We start from the raw sequence: 23140 nt of genomic DNA, 5'->3' as shown, positions 1-23140 counted from the left end.
AGAAGCAATGACACACACATACTGTAGGATCAAGCTGTTATTACATCTAAGAGCAACAGTGCTGTACTGACGCAAATCTGTACCTTTTCATCTGAATGGAAAAGGTTTCAGTGCTTATTGCTTAAAAGAAACAAACAGCTTGCACATTTAAGTTTGGTCTTATTTTATTGACGAGACAGCAGGTACAGAAGAAGATATATCACCTGCTCACTGGTGGCATAGAACAGTATCTCAATCTTTCAGCCACAAATGTAAATTCAATGGGCCCATTACAAACCTTTAACCCCAGCCCCCACATACTCTAGGCATTAATTTTAGCCTAGTTCCAGCTTCAAGAATTTCCAGAGAAGCCAAGCTGTAATATGTAGCTAACCTTAACCGTCACTGACACAATCCAGTCATTGACTGTGGTAAAATACCATGTGACAGACTTGGTGACACATACCAATGGGAAGCTTTGCTTGAAATTCAATTTTTTAGAAATACTTGTTAGAAACGTTTTTTTTTTTAAACTTTATTTACATTTATGTTTGTTCAAATGCAGACATTTATCTTCCCATTGTATTCATACTGTAAGAAAAACACAAGACTACCCAAAGTGTATTATAAATAACACTGACAGACTAGAAGATTGGAGCAGGGGAGAGAAAGCATTACACTGTCTAGAAAACAAGCACAATTCACAAAAAAATAATTTAATAAAACATGAAGTCATGTAAGTTGATGTGCTGAAATGTACTCATTATGAGAGTGAAAAATTAAAACACACTAAACAGAGCCATGATAAAATTTGATGGCTTTCTCAAGGCAAGAGATCCAGACTTAAAACTCTGATAACACGTTGCTATCCATTTGATAGTGAACTAGAAGCCAGAGCCCACCTCATGAATTACAACCATTTCAAAGGCAGGTAAACTAGCAGTTTTTTTATTAAACCATTCTGTTCTCACGTTTAAAGTTTAAAGCAGACATTTTCTAAAACGTTCTCTCGATTTCTTTTAGTAGTGAAGGAATCTTCATTCACTTGTACACCTTGAATAAGAAGGCAATTATCACTGTATTAAACTACAAAAATAGTTTTGTATTAAAATAATTTAAAAGGGAACCACAAAAGACATAGTGCACTTTTCAAATTAATTCAGTCTTTGCACTGGATTAAGCATGTGCTGTCACAATAAAGTCTTCTGCTTATCCAAGCCTCACTGTAGCTGCACTTAATCTGGGCAAGAGGAATAATCGTGTGGAGCTAATGGAAAAAGACTTTGGTAACAGAGACATAAAAAAATTAATCTTTAAATAAACACAAACTGAAGATAGCTTTTTCACCAGTATGTTAATGAAGGTATATTTAGAGCATTTAATTTCGAACAGTGCAAAGCTTTCATTTACTACCATTTAATTTTAGGAATTTATTTTAGATTTCAAGTTACTTTGAAATTATCTGATTACTAGCTAATTATTCAACATACAAAACTGAATGCATGCACTGTAGTACAGCAGTATGTAAGTAGTTATGTACTATGGGAAGTTCAGTTAAAACGTTTCAGATAATGGTATGCTCATATTTAGATAGACATATACACAACACTGATGAATTACAACTGGAATGTTCAGTCCTGAACGTGAAAGACCAGACGCTGGTATTCTAGTTCTCTTTAAAACACAAGCACCAGCAACAATTTAAGTAGTCCAATTAAGCCAGTACTGAACCGATTGATGTAGGTCATTAAGAGTCAAGTTAGAATGAAAACATGCAGATGCACCACTCTCCCTGGATTAGGGAGGTCAACGTCCAAATTATAACTGCTCCACCCTCACCATGGTATTATAGGGTGTGACAGACAACAGTAATACAAGTTTTCTCTAAGTACATCTTCTCTGGTTTGTCTGTTCCTGACCTCCTCATGCAAAATGTCCCTTACTGACAGGGAAAGATTGAAGGAGTAATCTTCAGTTGCTTGGCATCAACAGTCTTTAATCTTTAATGTTGCCATTCCAGAGTCCTGAAATCCTTTTGTCTCCAGGAGACCAAAAAGGGGCAATTCTGTATCAACAATGTGAATGCACAAGCAATTAACAGTGGTTCTGAGAATTCCTGCTCTTCAAATTAACTCAAAGTCTTTGCACTGGGTAATGTATATGTTTTTTAAATAATAAAAAAAGGTTTATGTTCAGTTATTAAGGGGAGCACAAGCAACATTCCAGATTAGATTAACTGAGTAAAACTTAAATCTGCAAGAAGAGCATCAATTCACTCTTTTTGTAAATATCTGGACAAGCAGCCTGTATTTTACAGTTTTCTGGACTGTCAAGGAAATGGAAGAACTTAACTTTTTCCCCCTTTAGATTAGCAGGTGAACCATGGCATACAAAAGTACTAAACTGTGGACTGTAATAGGAGTATAGGAAAACTAACATATGATTCTAGATCATTGAGTACTTTTTTCTTGATTTTAAAATGGCAAAGAATCAGTTTCAAGGTTAATGTACTGCAATGCGAAACATTCAGCTGATTCCAGTACAAAACCTAATCTTTACTTTTGTTAAGCAAGTTTCTCTTTCAAGCATGATAACCAAAGTTTTAGGCATGTTTTAAATTACAGATCTTCAAAAAGGACGTGTTCAAACATATAAATTTAAAATAGCTTTTTTAGAAAACCTTTATTTAATTGCCAGTTTTATTGCCAGCAAATAACTGAGCATTAATACACACACACACGCGCACACAGACCTTTCTTCTTGGAAAGTTTCTTGCATGTTTGTCTTGACTCCAGAAAAGTTACAAAGTGTTGTGACCTCACGTGCAACAAAATCTCACACAATCTTGTGCAGTGCTCCTGTAGCACGGCTAAACTTTGCTACTCTGCTTAAGGGCACAATGTGCTGTATAACATCACAAGGGCATAATCAACTACAATTGCAACTGCTTGGTAGTCATTAAGAAGCTTCACTGCCTTCCAGATGGCACTGACCAACAAAACTACTGGCAAGCAGACAGACTCAGACTAGCCCACTCAGATGCATAGTCACAAGCATGGGCAGACTAGGTAAGATAGGCAGCCTCTCACAAGCCAGAAATGTACTGAATCTTTCAAAGCACTTTTTGCGGGAACAGGCCTTCACACAGATGAATGCAAACATTAAAAACAAGATGCTGGCATGTCTGAAACCCGACACAGCAGGCATAAAAGCTTCCTTGAAAGGCGTGCAGACCGCTGAAAACAACACGTCTGCATGAAGTGGCGAGCCCGACGGAGAGAATGGCACCAGTCTCTCAACACAGACAGCCAGCCTTTGGCTACGCAGAGCAAGACAAGGACAGTGTTTCTGAAGCCTACAGCCGTGTTTTGACCTGATCACACCTTGTGTCGTAAATGACGAGCATTTCGTAACAGCAAGAGATTGGCGATGGTGGGGTGCCACAGGCAGTGATGGTCAATATAAAACGGAATAAGAAGGATGAAAAATAGAAATACTATTCCACTGCCACCAGTACCTTGGTCCTACTCCCAACAGCAGCAATAGCTCTACATCTAGTACTGACAGGTTTGCTAGCTGATTAATACAGTGTTTTTATTGAGAAGTTCTACTGTGAGCGCTTTATGTTCCTTTGGGAGGCGTCCACTTCAAGGAGCTGGGGTCGATGATTTTGTTGCTGCTGCCTCTTTTGGCCTCCTTGGCTTTCCACTCGTCTATCAGGTCCTGAAATGACACAATATATTAATCCCCCTGTTCAGACGGAAATTACAATTATCTTTGACGTTAACAAATAAAGTTATATAAGATAAGTTATATAAGATCTGTTTATTGGCCATACACAATTTCTTGTATTAGGAATTTGTCTTTTCGCAGACCCCAGCTTGGGGTCAGAGCGCAGGGTCAGCCATTTATAAGGCGCCCCGGGAGCAGTTGGGGTTAAGGGCCTTGCTCAGGGTCCCAACGACTAGGATTCCGTGGGACAACCTGCCAGCCACAGGCACAGATCCTTAGCCACAGAGCCACAGCTCCGCCCAAAGTTAAACTCTAGAATAGTTTGTAAACTCATCAAGTTTGCACATGATGCCAAAACAGGAGGATGAGCAAACATTATAGAAGCATAAAATTCAATTCAATAAGATTGCCCAAGACTGGACAAACACCTGGAAGATGACATGTAACACAGAGAAACACAGAATACTAAATGCATGAAGCAAAACCAAACTATAAATACAAAACGGGAAATACTGAGCTTGAAGAGGTTACTTATGAAAAAGACTGAGGTGATGACATTACTTATATGTACTAGACTATGTGGAAGCAACAAAAAGGCTAATAAAATGCTAGGATATATAGCAAAAAGAATAGAATTTACATCACAGAGTGACATCAAGAGAGATAATGCTATAATTGTAGAATTCCCTAGTAAGGCCCTAATTTAGACTACAGTGCACAATTCTGGTCGCCATGTGATGCAAAATGATGGGTCTGTTCTTGAATCACTTCAGAGAACAGCAACTAGATACATTCTTGGGGGGTCAAGGGAATGTCCTACACTTACAGGCTGAAGGAACTAAAATATTTAAGGCCTGAATAGAGAGGACTAAGAGAAGGATCTAATCCCAGTATTCCAGGTAATCCAAATACTCTTTAAGGGACCGATGGAGTCAGTCTAGTGCACCTCTTCAGAATAAACACTCAAGAGCACAAATAATGTATTGATAAAAGACCAGCATTATTAATAGAGCTATTTAGCTGTTTCTGCATGGTGGAGGCGTGACAAATCTTTTGTTGTTAAGAACATTACCTGTGGTCTTCTATTGATTCATCACAAGGAGAAAATGAAATTACATGAAATGACTGTCTGCATCGTTCGTAAAAACCCTGCTGTCAGATAGTTTTCTTTAATAACAGTTGAATGTTCCAGTTCACAGTGCACAAAAGGGAAAATTACTCACCAAGTCTAAAAAGACTGATCACACAATTTTTAATACAATGAAACATTGCTGACTTTACAATACACATTTGACTTCATACAATTCGATTTTCAAATGACACACACCCTTAGATTTAATTTCCCACTGCGTTCTATCCTTAAGCGCTTGTTGGAATAATACATGCACACTGCAACATATAGCATCTCAATGTGCTCTCTCGGTCTCACCTGTCTCTTTAAGACAAGATGTTTTCCCTTCCAATACTTCAGCATCTGGAGAGACTGCAACGTGCTGACAATGTCCACCGGGTTCACTGCTGTCTCCTGACTGATTTCTGCACTCAGAAGGACAGGCAGATGAGGCATTAACACAAAGATACAACCTAACAAGCAAGTCAACACCACCACCATACAACAACAAACACAGGACTAAGCAGACTCAAACCCTGCAGAGGGCGTTACCCTGGCTTTTTGGATCATGCAGGGCCTGACACAAATGGCATACGGACATTCATAGTGCTTGCTGGGCTGCTCATTTTAATATGGCAGAATTCTTTACATTAAAACACGGGGATGCGACCATATGAGTAACACAAGCTATCCGAACCCGCCTGGACAGTAGTAAAATCCTTTGCATTTGAGAACATGAGGCTCAACAGATGAAAAATCTAAAATCAGAAACATATACTCAAAGGATACCGCTTCTTATTCAAAACTCAAGGTCATTTGTAATCTCTCTCTATATATACACAGTTTCAAATCTGCAGGATAAATGCAGAAACAAAGTTTCCTATGAACATTACTAACCACAGAGAAATAAACAGTGCTGAGTGGCATCAGTGACCAAGGACTTGTGGAAGAATTTAAAACAAATGGGAAAAAAAGTCTGGTTGTTCACAATTCTGTAGCACAGTTTAAAATACTTAGAGGAACACAGATAAAGGGACAAACATGCAGAGAATTAACAGAATACCAGAGATGGAAATTGTGCAATAAGGAAAGCTAATACTTCTGTTCAAATCCAGATCAGAAAAATAGCACACGTGTTTACAGTAAGACTGTGTAGGTCTATATCTGAACAAACATTGGACTACATGAAGTCTTTTAGTTGACAGGGTCTCATTACGTAGAACTATCTGTATAAATCACACCTACTGGTTTGGATAAATAATCAAGCAATTATCAAGGACTTTAGCCAGCAGCTATATTGTCCTGCAACTCACAACTGGCAGCCCACTGAAGCTCAGGAGCTGTGAGCCTGGCCAGTCCCTGGATGGGGGACCTCCTGAGCAAGATCAAGTTGCTGCAGGAAGAGGTGTTAGTGGGACCAGTAGGGGAAGCTCCCCCTCACAAATCCCCCCCCTGGCCTCTACCAATCATGGCCTAAACACTAATGAACTGGCTCCATCACTCTGTCCTCTTCCCCACTGACAGCTGATGTGTGGTGAGCGTACTAGCGTGCTTTGGCTGCCGTCACATCATCCAGTAACTTAACAGAAAAATGATTTAGAACTTGCGATATTTGTTTTTAGAAAGAGTCGGCAAGCAGTCAAGTCATGCGTGTTTTTTTTCCTTATGTGGCTCAAGCTAGCTTTCTGGCCGGGAGTCTCTACAGTGAGTCCAAGGAGGGACCCCCGTGCCAACGGGAGCAGCGAGGCCAGGTTTCGTTCACACAACCGTTGCATACGACTGAACAAATGAAGAGGGGTTTTACTGACGAGCCTTTGACCGAGTGGACTATTTTACAGAATATCATTCCGCCCCCTCACCTTTAATGGAGATCTCCTTCCCCTGGAAGTTGTGCAGGTAGCGTAGCAGCACCTCCTTCCAGTAGCTCCGGTAGCTGATGAGACCCAGATCTGAGAGTGGACGCTCCGGGGAGCCAACCTTCTCCTCGACTTTCGACAGCAGGTAACCTGAAAAGAATTAAAAGTACATGCAATCTGAGCATTACCGCATACCAAAATAAGAAGTCTCCAAAGGAACAGCAAGGTCTTGGAGAATACTCACTGAAGTCGATCAGCATCTTGCCATACCCCTGCCGCATGTACTGTGGCATTGTGAGAATGCAGGAGACATTGTAGTTGAGGAAGGAATTCTTCTCCTGCAGGACAGTGGGAAAGAACGTTTAGTAAACCTGAAATGTGAGCGGAGTTCTTAATCAACATCGACGTGTAAAGGTCCTTAACTGGAGTCATGTTATTACAGCAGTTTTAGATGCTTTATTGTCATAATCTGGTCTTTTATATGATCATGCTTAGAGAACCTTCTTCAGAAGGTGTATCCAGCTGTGGTCTCGTAGAGGGTTGTCGCAGAAAACAGAGCCAAGGTTTTAAGTGAACCACTGATGGGCACAGAATTAATGTGATCTTTAACCACTGAAGGAAGACAATTGAAAACCTTGGACACAGGGCTCTTTAGGACCACACCTGCCCAACAGTCTAATAAACTGTACAAGCGTCTGCTTAAAACAAATAATTGGTACAAGGTGGGGGCAGCTACACAAAAAGCTTTGTGCTTCAGGCCATGCAAAGAGGCAACAGAGCACACTAAAAAAAACTGTCAAAGCTACTGTAAAAAGGAAGTTGAGTTTTTACCTTGGAAAAGTATCCAACAAGATGACATCCTGTGTTGTCCGCTTCTGTCATGACATAAAACAGGAAGGGCTCCACGTCGTAATACAGAGTTTTATGGTCCAGGAACAGCTTTGCTAGCAAGCATAAGTTCTGGCAGTATATCTTTTAAGACAAAATAGTGACAATCGGGGCTACTGTTTAATAAATAAAACAGACTTTACCAGCTTTAACACTCTTCTACTGCCACCTGTTGGCCTCATGGCAGTAGTGCATTCTGGGTTTTACTATTAAAAGTAAACCCGAACTGTTAGCACTCGGTCTGTATCAGTGGATTGAGGAATTTCATTGTTCAAAAGATCCATAGGACGTGCTAAGGCCCCCCCAGTGCTTAGGGTGAATGCTGTTTCCATTCAATCAGTACCAGTTCGTCTGCTTACCCAGGCAAGGGCCGTGGAAAGCCAGAGAAGCAGAGAAGGCAAGGTGGGACCGAGAGGATCGTCACCCTGGACTGGCCATTCCAGATTGCGAGGGAAACAGGATCATTTGGAACAGCCAATCAAACCTAGCCAGAGCACCTTCGGCAAGCCCCGCCTAATGACTTCAAATTATATAAGTTCAAGTTTGATTGCCCACGCTTAAAGAACCTGCCATCCCACTGTCCACAGTCCAGAATGCAGCCCGGTATTCAGACTGCTGATGGTCTCTTTACCTTGTTTTTCTTCCCGTCAACCTCAAACACCGATATCGCTCCCTTTCTGTAGATTTCGTCTCCAGGAGGGTGCTTCCACACGCACTTAGCCTTTCCCAAAGAAAAATGAAGTAACAGACAGTCATGGCTTTGCTTCCTTACACTGCAAACTATATTGGTTTTTCCCCCTCATCACATTTGCAGAGCTGTGCTAAGTGAAACCCTCTACCAGGCAGTAAAACAATAAGGTTGAAAGTACCAGCGCAGTACTAAGGGGGGGGACTATAAATGCTCTCAACACAAACAAAAACCTCCTATAAAGAGGCACAAATAAAGACAAAGGACCATCCTGTCTCTTTTCTGGAATCTCTGTCTTGTAACCTTAATAAGGTCTTTTTCTGCAGTTAGGAGGTAGTTCAAAGTAGGAACTGTAACTGAGAGACTAAAAAACAAAACATTGGCTGTTCCAGACTAGCTGAGTGAAAGAACCCAGAGACCCGGAGATCCTGACATCATTCACAGGATGAAGAGCAGCCAGCCCCCTCCTCACCATGTGTCTGCGGAGGATGGTCTGACTCTTCATGTACTTGAGGCAGAACTCGCACATGTAGAGCCGGCCCAGGCGGGCATACTCCTCAGGGTAGGGGGAGTGGTACCAGGTGTCCAGCTCGTAGCGGCCGAACAGGATGGTCTTGATCATGTTGCTGCCTTCCGTGATCTGGCCTTGGAGCCTCAGCTTCTCCTGCGCACGTGGGGGTCAGGTGGGTGGGGGCCGTGGAAAAGCCAAAAAAAACAAACAAATGGAACCAGGAATTAGATCCAGCGCTACTTCTTTGTAAGATTCGGAAATTATTTTGCTGGAGGGGCAACTTCCCTATGATATAATTCTTCGATGAAAATGTCAAACTTATACTGCATATTTTCTCCAAGACTGGCAAGGAGCCGAAAAACCGCACTAACAAAGCAAACCGCATCCATGATGTACAGAATTTCCGTACAACATTACAATTCAAGAAGTTAATACTCTTTTCAATACCCTTGAAGATTTGCTGACTATTCTGCTACTCTAGTTCTGAAAGTGGAAGAACTAAAGCTTCTCTGTAAGGCAATCCTAAAAAATAAGTTTTTGCCTCTCAAATTCAGATTCTTACTAATTACTTAGGTCTTAATGCTCTCCCATGTGAAGAAGAAACATTCAAATATGCTCTAAACAATCAGAAAAAAGGGAAAACCACACCATGTTCAGAAAAGAAATTACCCTTAGCTGCTAAAAACTCCCCCTGGCTCCATAAAACAATGTAAAAACACTGAAATTTAAACCAAATTAGATTTCAAAGCAAAGAAAGAAAACAGTTCGATGTTCATTTAATTCATGTCTAATAATTGTATTAATAATGCACTTTTAATTAAGATGCACATTGATGAAGGTAGAAACAGAATAGCTTCCTTCCTGTATGGGTAACAGATTACCAAGAACAAGGCTATAAAAAGATGGATTTTAAGACAAGTGTATGTCAGTGATCACACTCAGATGCTCTCAGTTTATAGACTGAAGTGCTGATGCTTTTTTTGAACTCCTTGTGTGAGAGCAGAGTTTTTTGTTTTTCAACGCCTCTATGCTCGTTGCACGTTGACAGTAACTCTCAGTAAAAGCCGTCCAGGACGCTAGTACGACTGGCCGCAAGTCCTTGTGACAGCTGCACGAGACAAAAGATAGTTTTAATATGCAAACCTGTAACTGCAAATCAATCGCCCTGTGTCCTTTAGCCCAATAAACCATTAATTTTGCTCCAGTCAGAGACATAAGCTAGAATTTCATATTTTTATTTGAAATCCACAGCGACATTCATACTCAATATCGCTGTACTGCCCAAATAAAATATAACGGGCACTTTGTTTGCCCACAGGTTCAAAAGTCTGGAGGCTTTGCCCTACATGAAGCAGTAATTAAGGAGTGAAACAAGAGCAGGAAGATATGTCTTTAGCTCAGCCATCTTAACCAAAGAGGCTGCTAACAGAAATTGCACACTGAAAGGCTGAAAGAAATCGAAAAAGGGAATGAATTTTCTCTCTTACAAGATCCTCCGATGCACGTGCCTGGGCTTTTCTAAAGAGCTCCAGGTCATAATCACTTGTGATGTTTTCCAAGAGAGGCTCTCTGGTGGTGCCGTGGGTCTGCCGGTGTTCCTGGGGAGGGAGGAGAGAGGGCAAAAGGGCAGCCAGTTCAGCAACCGCATGGTAACAAGAATGTGCTGATTGCGTTCATCTGTTCATCACGTACAAAGCTTTGAAGTGCCATAAACTTCTCTTTTGGGAAGCATAATCAATTCATTTTAGATTATGAAACGGAAACCAACTATAGGTTTCAGCGCACGCTAACATCTGCGCTGGCAAAGAGGGAACCAATAATATTTATGGTTATGGTTTTAGAAAAGAACCTTCAGATTTCCATTTAGAAAGCTCTACTGCACCTTAATAGCAATAGAAACCCTGGTCGTGTACTTATGAGCAGCATGATCCTTCCACATATTCTTACCATGTATTTCTCCTTCTGCTCCTTCAGGAGACCAGAGTTCCTCTTCTTCCTCATCTCCGTCACCTTCTCCTTGTACCTCATCTGCCTCTCTGTTGGGGCCTGGGCACCACAGAAGGTTATAAATTAAATCCGCAGTTGACGACAGGGAGCAAAAGGAGGAGCCATGTTTTCAATTCCACTCCCTGGTGAAGACCCCATGAGGCTGTGGCCCGAGTTCCTACCTGGTGGCGTGTGGCGTGTCGGTTGTTCTCATCCTGGCGGTGTGACAGAGTCCGGTCTTCCACCTGTTTGTCCCGGTTGGTGGCTCTCACCTGAAGACACAGAGTCGGCTGCTACATTAGCGCTGTGGTCTAAAGCTCCGAACCCGGGCCCGCCGGTTACACAGTGTTACAGTGTTAACAACGCGTCGCTTTGCCACGTGAGCAGCGCCACTGAAAAATGGTGCAGAAATGATACTGTTTTAACAAAATGAGCTGTCATAGAAGGCCTAATAATGAAAACTTAATTCCAAATTCTTTGAAAAGTGGGGACAAGAGAAAACCACAGTGCCTTGTGTGTTGCTATTAGTGGCAATTAAAGCCTGGGTTTAATGGGTGTGTGTTCCCATGAGCACTATTTCTTGCATATGAGCAACGTACGAGGACTTCATGGGGGTCTCAGTAATGGCATTACTAATACTTTAACTACTGAACATAATAAAAAACTCATTTTACACATAACAGTTTATTTTTAAGCAGTTAACCAGTCAGAGAAGTCATCGGGGCTTGTGCAGATTAACCAACTCATCAGGAAGACTGATGGAAGCAGCAGCAGCTACATCCTTGAGACTTGCTTTTGATGAGGAATTACAAACGGGCCTTGGCATACAGTAAACTCGCATGTCATGCCACACTCACTGGCTGAGAGCTTGCACGCAGTGTTGCATTGCATTTAGCCTTTAGCATGAATAGTAGTAAGACGCAAAACTACTGCCTGAGCTGAGGGGGCTCTGGCTGCATCTGCCAGGTGTGCTTGTGCTTTTATACAGGTGTGATTAAAATAATGGCCAGGACAAAGCCCGTAAGGCAAATCAGCACTAACAGAAGCAGAGCTAAGGGAGGAGTCCCAATAAAAAAAGAACACCTTATCCAGTTATCTCTTATGTTCATGTGCTCAATTACATGTGCAAGAATGCCTGCGTTCACTAATTCCATAAAGAAAAGTATTTCAGGTACCTTGCATTCGTCTGCAGACAAGTTGTGGTAAAGGGGACACCCAGATATGGAGAAATGTCTTTCGTGCTTCCCCGTCAGATGCCCTGAAAAGGAAATATGGTCATTGCATGGAAGGGGAAACAATAGCAAATGAGATTTAATTTTAAACAATGCTCCTAAAATAAAGGAAACTTTGCGGATATTAACAATAGTAAGAAGTAACAGACTCTGCCACAGTATTTAAGTCGCATTGCATCGCATCGCATGGTGCAAAAAGACATGTGACAAACTTGTCCAAAATATTATTTTCTTTTCCAAAAAGGACCAATGGAGGGATGAGAATGAACCCAATGTGAGAAGAAAAGGGCAGAAGTCTTCTGCAGTGTTTCGGAGCGAGCGGCGTGCTCGTGTGGAACAGCGCTCGGAGAGTCTGAGGAAGGGCAGCCGCCCCCCCCTCACACCCTGACGGGCTGAGATTCGGCCGAGGCACAGGACCGCTGCGGAGGCGTGGCGGAGTCACCCGCGGGGTGTGCCCAGACCCCACGAGCGACCAGGGCCGCGCGGAACAGGCCAGCCGCGAGAGGAAGGGGCCAGGGGAGGCGGTTACCCAGGGAGTTGCAGCCCGGCGTGGGGCACTTCATGTTGAAGTTGTAGCTCTCGTGGAAGCGGCGGCGCTTGGGCCGGTGGGAAAGGTCGCTGCCCGAGTCCTTCAGCGACACGTCCTTCGCCAGGCTCTCGTCGTGGGAGGCGCTCGGGCTGGAGATGTCGATGTCGGACTCCGAGGAGGGCGCGTTCCCGGTGGGGGTGCGTGGCGGGGACTCGTCGTGGTCGGCTGCGTGCTTCAGGTCTACAGAGGAAAGGAGAAGGCAACACGTTCATGGATCACCACAAACACAAGAGAACAGGCATCCCGGGCACTGGCAACCTAATATCCCTCAAGTCGTGCTTACCTCTCCAGTTAGAAACAAGACATCATGGCGTGTGCTCGCTTCCCCTCTCTAATTTATTGGAGAAGTAGCCAAGAGATATGCTGGCAACTGAAACAATTTAGAATAGTTACATGGCAGTGGCTGTCAAACCACAGAGCATGTAATAACGTATCCGGGGGAGGTTTAAACAGGAAAGAAAAGGTTTCGAGCAGCGCGTTCCACTGCTACTGAATATCTTCAACAGCAAGGAATGTTTTTACAGAAAATCCCACTACTGTCGGATCCACAGACCAATAGTCTGTAAATGGCACAGTAAGTACTTTTGGAAGATTTTCTTGTGTTTGCTTGCTACTGGAGACCTCTTGTGGTCTTACAAGGCTTTAACCATTTATTCTGTTAAGGTCTATAGGAGTTGCTGGGGCATCTGTAAGATTTCCAACTATTTAATCCTATTTGAATTGGCAACATTAGGTTTTATTAGAATCAGGTTTTTGAGGGGGATGGCCTGAAAACCATTATAGGGTAGAGGGCAAAAGTATACAACATTAAAGTCACTTATGGGAAATACTAATCTCAGTAAATAAAGATGAGGGAAAAAAACTCAACCAAGCAAAATAGCCATGAGCTTCAAAAATATACACCACAGTGTTAAGTTAAAGGTTTTTTCATGCATCTTTTATCTTTAAAACAATACATGTAGAAATTAAAGTACCCATTTGACATTATTGTGCTTGCTCTGAATAGACCATTGAATTATCCACCAATAAGCTATCTTCTGCTTTCAAGAATTATTACTCTATGCATGCCCTCCCCGAACACCTGTCACATGAGCATGTTAAAGTTGTGCTATCAATACTATGCTCTCTCTGTAAATGGGGGGTATACCACAGATAGTACAGAAATGAGGAAAGAGGGATGCTATAGAAAACGTCTGGCAACAGCTGCATCATGGCTTCACATGCCAAAGTGATTCAAATAATACCAGGAGGAAAAGCAATTGATTGTTGAGTTTGTGCACTTAACCTCTTTTTTTGCAAACAGCTCCAACAGTATAAAAATGCATCATGCATTTATGAGAGTAAACTGAGTGAACCATGTTAAGGTTACTTTTTCCAAGGTTCCAGAAAACCAACTGTTATAGTTTTTAAATTAAAAAGACATCTTTAGCCTAAGTGTTTTTTGATGAAAAGGAACAGGTTATTGACAGTCCTCAATTTACTGTGATCAAGGAGGAGCTTATAATTAACTACTTTAATCAACATCTCCATCATCTTGGAACAGCCCACAAAAGCTTTTACCAACCATCAGAGCTCCCATTATCAGGATTCAAACTCCAACACCATGACAATCACAACAGTAACTTTAAACGTCCCATATCAAACCATCTTCATTCCCTTTTATATGCATATCTGCGAGAGTTTACCATATTGCAGCACCACTTTGAAGATACTTGTAGAGATTGTATAGATACAAAACTTCCTTCGTGCTTTTAAGATTACTTGTACCATCAGATAAAACCAGTCTGAACTATTATGTTTCTCACACTGATGTGTGTGACTATTTGCAAATGCACAATTGACCAGGTCTGGGTGCTTCGGAGATTTCCTAGTGGCATCAACAGGAGTTAGTAACATGACTTCAATTGGAACCATAACATTGCAGAATGGAAAAGTTTCCATAGTATTATACATCTTTCCCTCACAGTCTTTTTGTTGCCATTTCAATATTTCAATGCGTTTTTTTGCCCAGAAGGTTAGTGCAGGGCCTCTGAACAGCACTGAAAAAGTGACATGGGATCAAACAAAAACAGGAAATTATTTTATTGGGAAAAAACATAACAAAAACATGAAATAGTGGTCCCAGCCCCACCCTCTCCAAATTATGGACAAGACATAGCATCATGAGGAGAAAAGTTAAAAAAAGGAGAATTATTTTTAATTTTACAGGCAGCATACTTAACACAGATGCACTACAAACTAAAAAAAAATCAAGAGACAGCAAAAGCAAAGCAAGAACTCAGTTCTGGGGATGCAAATGACCAATTTTAAGTCGAAAAACCTCGAGGCTAATGCATTACCGAATTAGAACGCAGACTGGGAAATTAGAAACCAAGACATCTGATGTCAGAAATCAGCGCTGGGGATCTCAAAGACAGAATACCCAGGGACAAAAGGAGAGTCTGGATCACACACTCTAAGAGTCTTTGTTTGGGCTTTCAGAACAGTATTAAAAGGCAGCACAGAAAACCATAAGCATGAGAACAAATACATGACAAATCTGAAATGCACTTCTGAGGAGAGTGTACTGAATCTGAAAACCTCCACACTTCACAAAAGCAAGCAGGTGAAATTAAGAAACTACCCAAAAGCCAACTCAGTGTTTGATGTGATGGAAAATGATACACAGGTTTGACTGACATAGACCCATTTTGGCTCTCAAAAACAGCAAACAACAAATACCTATGACATCATTCATCTGGAAAAAAAACCATCATATCACGTGGATATCCCTATGACAAGGACAACACAGCAGATGACATTACAACTTTCTCTCTCATAAAGCAACTCACGTCAGCTAAGAATGCTAGCTGATCTCCTGATTAAATAATCAAACCTGAAACAATTACTGTATTCAGTAATTCTGTTCTGAAACGGTCAAGAGACTTTACCCGAACTACAAGAAAAAAAAACTTTAAAAAACACCATTTTGGTAGAGGAGAAGAATTAAAAGGGTCCTATTAAACAAATTCTTTCAATCAGACAATTAAAAAACCAGCAGACTCTGGGTTCTGCTGTATCAGGGCAGAAAGCCATGGCCTAACCATGCCTTCTCAATCCTTAACTATGATCCAAATATGAAACGTTCAAAAGAATCAAATTTCTACCTAAATGTATCCACTGTAATTCCCAAAACCACATCAAAATCAGTAATTCCTACACATCAGCTGAAATAAAAGCACAAGGGGGGCAATACGATGAAAACGGAATCAAGAAAAAGAAATCAGACAAGCGTGCTGGGTTAAGATTACACATACTCACAATCCTATCATCACACCATCAACGTGTGAAAACCTCAAGCACAAATGACGTTATTCTTGCTCATTCAGAATGACTGACACATCAAAACTTCTTCTCCTTCCTCACATAAAGCTCTGTGAACCCTCACTGGCCACATTAACTTTGCCACCAAGTACACTCAGTTCTAGAAATGTGCAGATTTGCAAGAACAAATCCTACCTAAAAAGCTTTTATAATCATTGGAAAATAAAATGATCACACAAGCCAGGAGTCTGGAAAGCTTTTGGCCTTTCGCTGAAAGAAAGGGCGAATTCACAGCAAAAACATTAGGAGTTGTCTTTTAACAAAGCCCTGACCCATATTGGAAAACCATGCCACTTGAAAAAAATCAATCAGAAACTACAACCACATAGACTGGGGTTCGAGCACTCCCGGGAGGAAAGAAACAAGCAATAATAAAGGGACCAGAATGAAAAGCCACCTTTTTTAACTCCCAGAAATATTTAATTGAAAGGCTTCCACAAAAAAAAAAGATGAAACTGAGCTTCTTCTACTTTTGAAGGGCTTTACAGTTGGATATTTGAGCTGCCTTTTTTCTGGGATCGGTTGCAGAATTTTTCAGATTTTGGTAAAAAAAAAACAGATCCCATTTTCCAAGAACTCTGCTGCAGACAATGGCCTGAGTGCCAAGCCCAAGCCCACTTTGGACTTTTTACGCAGAACATGTTCTGAGATCTCAGTTAAGCCAGCGGATTTCTTATGGAGCATTTAATAGGGAGTAAAACAATAAAAAAAAAGTGAAACTAGTTCAGTTCAGGAAATAATAAAAACCTCCAACAGGTTAACAGTTCTTTCCTTTTTTCAACGATAAGAAACACTGCCCTGCAAACACTGATCCTGACTGTCAACTGCAGTTATCAAAATAAAGATGGCCTCATTATTAGAGCTCATTTAAAGTGTCCGAAGGAAATTTTCAAATTTCAACGTGTGCCCAAACTGAACATAGCTCAGAGGATATCCTATGCAAAAAAACTGGACACTTGCTATGTGGACTAGGAAAAAGGACCACAGTTTTCCAGAAACACGTTATGTAGCAAGGCTGTTTTCCCTGATCCCTGCTGTAAAGGTTACTTCTACTGCTCTGTAAGATTTTGTCAATTTAATTTTTGATGCAAATGAAAATGCACTTCGCCGTGTCCACAACATTTGCTTTATTGTACAACAGGGACGAGCTGTTAATTGGACGACAATAATCTGCTCCAACTATGAATGCATTTAAAGAGAATCCCAGGGGAAATCTGCTTCAAAACAGGCTAGAATAAAGAACACTGTGGTCAGGACACTCCCAAGTTAAATTAGGAATTTCAGAGATTCTATGCTCTTTAACACATGAACAATGCTCTTTAACACAATAGCAAAAGCTCTAATAAAGTAACAAAGCTGAGAAACTCACTCTTCCCTTGATTACAGCATCACAATGCACTGATAAATCAAGACGGATTTTAAAGTTCAATAAATTTATAGGTTTAGCGAGGGATGTGCCGACACCGGCATTTTAGAACTGAACTAGTTTCTTTTTGTCTCACTTTAAAAAAAAAAATACTTATTTTGGTTACAAAAACAAAACAAGAAAAAATAAAAGTGAACGGGACAATTTGGGGGATCAAGAACTGAGTTCTGGAACGGTAGAGCTGAGAGACTGGAGTATGGAGCGGACTGGACTGGGGTGACAGTGAGGCGCACACTGAAGCCCCGTCTCCTACCCCTGTCGGAGAAGTCCATGGCTTGCTCCGTCTCCGATCCGGAGGAACGGCTCTGACGCAAGGGGTATTTCTTTGGGGTGACTGGCGCCCCCTGCTGCTGGCTACGGGTCACACGCCTGGTGCAATAGGCGGCATCATCCGAACCCAGGGCTGGCAGGTTCCGAACTGGACTGGAATCTAAAAACAAAAGCCTTTACATTTTACAGAGAGCCACAGTCTTCTGCTTCCAACCTTAGGGATTAAAGAGGGACAAATGTCAGCGACAGCTGGGGGAAAAAGTCAAAGACGAAAAAAATCCTCTAAATAGCTCATTGTTTTTAAGGGAACTATTCCAGTCCCCAGGAAGTTAGGGAGCCAGAGATCCAAAAACAATTCAAAGGTTAAAAAAAACACAAGCTGCTGCAGCGAGAGAGTAACTCCAGAAAGCTTCTTTATAACTTGTAGACATCAACTCAACACTAAACTAGACATTCAACACAATTTCCAAGTAGTGCTAAAACGGAAGATCTAATGAAGATTAAACATGCCTTTGTCTTTCACAGAACACTACATTCTGGTAGGAGCCCAAACACATAAAAAACGGATTCAACTGTTGGGTGGGACCCTGAAAAAACTAGTCACCCCGATAGTTCCTATCTGCTGCCCATTTTCTGGTCTATCGGTTACAATTTACTGTCACAACTGCTGCAGCAAAGAAAGAAGCCTCTTTAGTCAGCCGAAACCCAATCTAGAAACGGCAGGCTTTTGCACCGAGTCTATGCTGCATATTCGGAGGGATTTGCAACTGTATTATAAATCTTCACCATCAATACCACATGAAAAGGTTTCAGACAATAACTGAAATGATTACAGATGTATATTAGAAATGCTCTCTAGCATCACATGATAAATGTTGCTAAAAAGCAAGACAAATAGGACATTTCACTTCAGTTTGGAGCACAGGACGAATACCAGATCTTATTGTCAGGTATATTATTTACATGCCACGCTTTTTATATATTTTTCCCCAAGTTACACAAACCCATGGACCTGGAGAACTTTTATGCATGAAAAGGATCTTTAACAGCATAATATCGACCAGGCGTCTCAAACGCAATAAGTTACCCAAGTTCATTTGATCTGGGCCAAGAAAACTGAGGCCAAAAAAAGGCCTCTTATTTTCACTGACCACCAATGAAGCAGAATAGATGTACCCTACAAGAGTAGGACTTGGAACCCCAGCCTATGCACCTCACAAAGCTCTGCAAGGCTGTGCCACAAACATCGCATGACAAATGACTCTCTTTATGGGAAAGATCTTCCTAACTCTGCTGCAAAGACAGAATTAAGAACAATGTTGACAAAGCAAAACCGCTGAGCAGTTAGTCCTATCCAAGGACTATACATGAAAAGGCATGTCATCTCAAATAACTTGCTTTTCAATCTATTAAACACAATGCAGTGCAACTGCAGAGCTCCTATTGTTTCTTTTATAAGAAACAATGTTTCTTACAAAAAGGGGTGTTTGGGTGTTGACGTGGAACTACGTGTACTTTACAAGTGAGGGATTAGGTGCCTGAAATACAAACCACAGCTTTGTTTCCCACCTTTGAGCAGAAAACTCCAGATGACTCTTTTGCTCCCCACAAAACACGTACTGTGACTTACTAGTTTCCAAAGCACATTCAATCATTAATCCCAAAAGTCAGGTAAGGAATGCCACTGTACTTCAAGGTACAACTCATTAACGAATTTTCAAGAAGAGAACATTCACTTTTCAGATGCATTTCAGAAGCACAATTCACATCCCCTTACAGAAACTCCAATGGCAATTCTCTAGCCATCGGACCCTGCCTAGCAATTTGGGTGCCTTCAGTTCGGCGCACAGCCCAATTCGCGCCGTGCCTTCCTGGAGCGAGCTCTGTCGGGTCGATTGGTTCCCCCTCAAAGGCAGCCGGGCCCGGCGGTACCTTGTGAGCTCTGGCTGAGGCGCACGGAGGCGCGGGTCAGGCGCGTGTTCCTGCGCGAGTTCACGTCGCTCTCCGAGCTGTCCGTGTGCTCCAGGTCGGCAGAGAAATCCGAGTCCTCCGTCCCATCAGAGCTGCTCCCTGCGTTCCTCTACACCAAAAAAAGCATGGTTAGCTATACAGGTATATCCACCACATTCCCATTTTTGAGTTTTAAGAACTTTATTTTCTTTTCACAAATACAGGGAATCACAAAATAGAGAGCTTTACATTAATATACATACTTAAAACAGTATATATGATCACATCTCATTAAGTTTCAACACAGTAACAGTTACATAGCAACAATTTATCTTGTTCCGATGCAAATCCCACTCTTTACTTTAACATGACATCGTTTTTCACAGCGTCTTGAGATACTGTCCTCTGCCCTCTATTTCCCACAGGTTTTCTGCTTCCTCGCTCCCTTCTCTCCACACACAGTTAATAGTTCTCTCGGGTAATGGACAGGGCCAGGCTACCTGCTGCCTCGATGCCTCGATTTACACTGGTTGGCTTGGTCAAATGGCCACCTCTTGTTTGCTATATTTCTTGTGTTCTAATCTGAATGGAAAGCAAAATCCTCATGTCACCTCCTTCAACACTGCGGTCTCTCAGTGTCACCATACTAGGGCACTAGTTTGGAAATTCTTGTCCAGAGGTTAGTGTTACCTACTGTACAACTGCCGTAGCACAAAACATAGCACCTGTTTAAAATGGATGCACGATAGTGAGAGAATAACCCGTTTAAAGAATTTTGCTTTAACATTTAACATGAAGTGCCTCCTTATGTCACGGTGTCTTCAGACCCGAGCGCACAGGGCGAATTTCTCTTGGGTTCGGTCGATTCGGATCAATGTTTTGGGTGTCAGCCTCTGCAAGATTGCCTAAATCTTTCCAGCAGCTATAATTTAAACACATTCTTTCGTCATAGTCGGACTACCGCTGCCCTGTTAACCCAGAACTAAATTTTAATAAGTGACCAGAAACAAGAGATAGAAGCCTGAATTTTATGGTTGTAGCTCCTGAACATCTATATTCAGAGCAACAGAGCGAATGTAAATATGCAACGATTTATATATCCGTTGCCGCTCAACTGACTTGATGAAATAATTATAACAAAATAGTTGATCAAACCCAGCCAAACCAAGAGATCTAGAGATATGCGTGGCGAGTCTACTGTATGTTCTATACAATTTAATTTAAACCATTTTATTTTTATTCCCACATTCTTGGCCAAGCCCACTGCGACATCCGCATTGAAAACAGGTTCCATCTCGCCTTGCCTAGGAATAAACTAACACATCGCCCTGTATTAAGTACGTGTGGTGCAACTGGAATTTGTGACCGGTTGGTCTCAAAGAGTAACAACAGTACATTGTCACTAATGGAGTGAACCGAAATACTCAGCACAATGGGATTGTGGGTAGCGGTTACCACGGTAACCGTGTAAACGAATATGGCCTGCGATTTACTCGCCAATAGCGTACACAAGAAAGACACTCCCCTAATCCGAGAACAAGGATCGAGTCCAGAAAGCCCCAGCGGAAAAGCACTTATAAAGTTCCGCAATTACCAACGGGTGGAGAAAGGGAAGTTTTCCTTCTTTGTTGTGCCAGTGCGTTCAGAGTCCGCAAATTCAGAGTGAATCATTTCACGCTGCAAAAGGTCCGCACAACTCACACAAGAAGTATTCTCCCAAATACAGAGGGGAGACTTCACGTCATGTTTACCGACTGTAATCTGTTTTTACCTTTCCTTACTGAAATGCACAACTTGTTCAGCTAATGTTTGGCCGGAAGAGCAGTATCCTTAGCAACACAACCCCACCCGGATAGATGTGGGCGTCTAGAACCCCCCCCCCACACTGTAACAACCAGCTGCTGGGAGCACAAGAAACACGCTGCCTCCGGGAGCTGCTCACTTCCGCCCGCACCGATCCCAGAGTGCACCTTTTGCATAGATGGGTTAAACGAGGTAGAAAACGCTCAGGACAGAAAAAACAAACGTTTAGTGGTCACCAATCACGAATTCCATAACTTGTGCATCCTTTCCGCAAAAAACAAACCACCACCTACTACAATAACGGAACCCCGCTTACTCCATAACAAAGGCTCTTCCTAGCAAAAGGAGCCAGTTACAGCGCTCCAAAACACACCGACCAATCAGGAGAGATCGAAGGCGGGAGTAATCCTTGACAGGCAGCCTCCAGCACCAATGAACAAGCCCCCCAGCCCGCAGATCCACCAATCCTAACACAGCTGGCGGAGGTTCCGTTCTTATCCTCAGGCCCCGACTGCAGCCTCGGCTTCTAGTAGTTTCCTCAGCCGCGGGGGCGCCAACTGCGACCAGCCGAGCAAGCCAAGATGGAAGCCGACGGGAGGCGTGTTTTACGATTTTCTTCAAAATATTTTGAATCCCCAAGTTGTTTTTTGGGTGGAAATGCCTAAATGTAAGCGTCGGCGAAGACGAAACGGGATACAATTTGCACGTAAATTCCCCAAAACAAGGCAACCATCTTTAACACAGCCCTGACAGTCCTGAGGGCTGTGCAAAAGGCTTTTTGCCCATGACCATTAAAAATAAAACAATTCAGGCGTCTTCAAAGACAGATACATTCTTACCTTCCTGCGGGGCATACTTCGTTTGGCGGTAGTGCGGCGTTGATTTTGCGAGGGCAGCAGTGAATCTCAAGGTCGATAAATGTTGCAGGTATTAATGGAAAACGCGCCGCGACTTCCAAAATTCATATGTACACAGAAGAGACTGGCAGGAACTCGCGCCACACACTGGCCACAGCTTCCCCCCCCCACCCGCACTTCCGGTCTACTGTGGCGAGGGGAGGGGACTCACGTGATTAGGTCTTGTTTGTTCGGAATCTCGGAAAGGAACATCGAGAGGAATATTTAGGCTAGAGCGACCTTGACGTAGTACATTAGGCGGCCATCTTGGTAGAGGTAAGACGAATAGGGGTGTATGTTCAGGCAGGTGGTTACTTCTTGGCTCAGAAAAAAATTTTAAGTCTTAAGTGAATATAAATTCGTGGAAAAATGATAAATGGGATTGTGTTCCTGAAGTTAACTATTATGTTGTATTGAAAACACGTCTGTTTTTAAACATAGGTACTGAATACTGCTGTCCCAGGGGTGTCCTTTGTACCCACAAATGGATGTTGTTACTCCCAAGTCTTTAAAGTGACAAAAATAGCACACTTGCAGTAGGAGTAAAAACACCAGAAACCCAAGTCGTGTAGTGAAAATGACATTTTGGTAAACATGCTTTACAAGTCCAGATCCCAGAATTACCTACTCATAGCTCTACATTTGTCCAAAAAATTAGGTACCATCATCTATTTAGGCTAAGATACTCCATCAATACTCTCAATTCCTTCAAGCATCAGCTGGAAATATTTGACTTAAATATACTTATAAACCTACACGTGTGATCATGTATTGCCTATCCAAAATGTTGTGAATGTGTTGTTTGTGTAACAAAACCTATGTCTTAAGGAATAACTTTCATCTTCAATACATCATTTTGT

At 42.1% G+C, this 23140-nt stretch overlaps 1 protein-coding gene across 3 annotated transcripts; it reads right to left on the bottom strand.

Annotated features, from left to right (window-relative positions):
- Positions 1-146: 146 nt before the first annotated feature.
- Positions 147-22426, bottom strand: kat7b (K(lysine) acetyltransferase 7b). Of its 3 annotated transcripts, none has more exons than XM_006638295.3 (15): positions 22224-22426; positions 19564-19711; positions 17615-17791; positions 12513-12752; positions 11927-12009; positions 10934-11023; positions 10713-10811; positions 10253-10363; positions 8727-8918; positions 8198-8287; positions 7510-7650; positions 6923-7016; positions 6682-6828; positions 5141-5247; positions 147-3702 (listed from the first exon to the last, which is right to left on the bottom strand). In XM_006638295.3, the coding sequence occupies exons 1-15, from the start codon at positions 22236-22238 to the stop codon at positions 3601-3603; spliced, it is 1836 nt and encodes a 611-aa protein (XP_006638358.1). In that variant the 5' UTR covers positions 22239-22426; the 3' UTR covers positions 147-3600. The 3 variants fall into 3 exon arrangements, with proteins under 3 accessions (XP_006638358.1, XP_015217783.1, XP_015217784.1); XM_015362297.2 differs by having other exon boundaries at positions 10274-10363; XM_015362298.2 differs by lacking the exon at positions 17615-17791.
- Between the last annotated feature and the right edge of the window lie 714 nt (positions 22427-23140).

This window comes from Lepisosteus oculatus, chromosome 28 (assembly GCF_040954835.1).
Source record: "Lepisosteus oculatus isolate fLepOcu1 chromosome 28, fLepOcu1.hap2, whole genome shotgun sequence".
Taxonomy (NCBI): Eukaryota; Metazoa; Chordata; class Actinopteri; order Semionotiformes; family Lepisosteidae; genus Lepisosteus; species Lepisosteus oculatus.
Note: the sequence above shows the minus strand (reverse complement) of the source record. Positions and strands in the feature narration are given on the sequence as shown.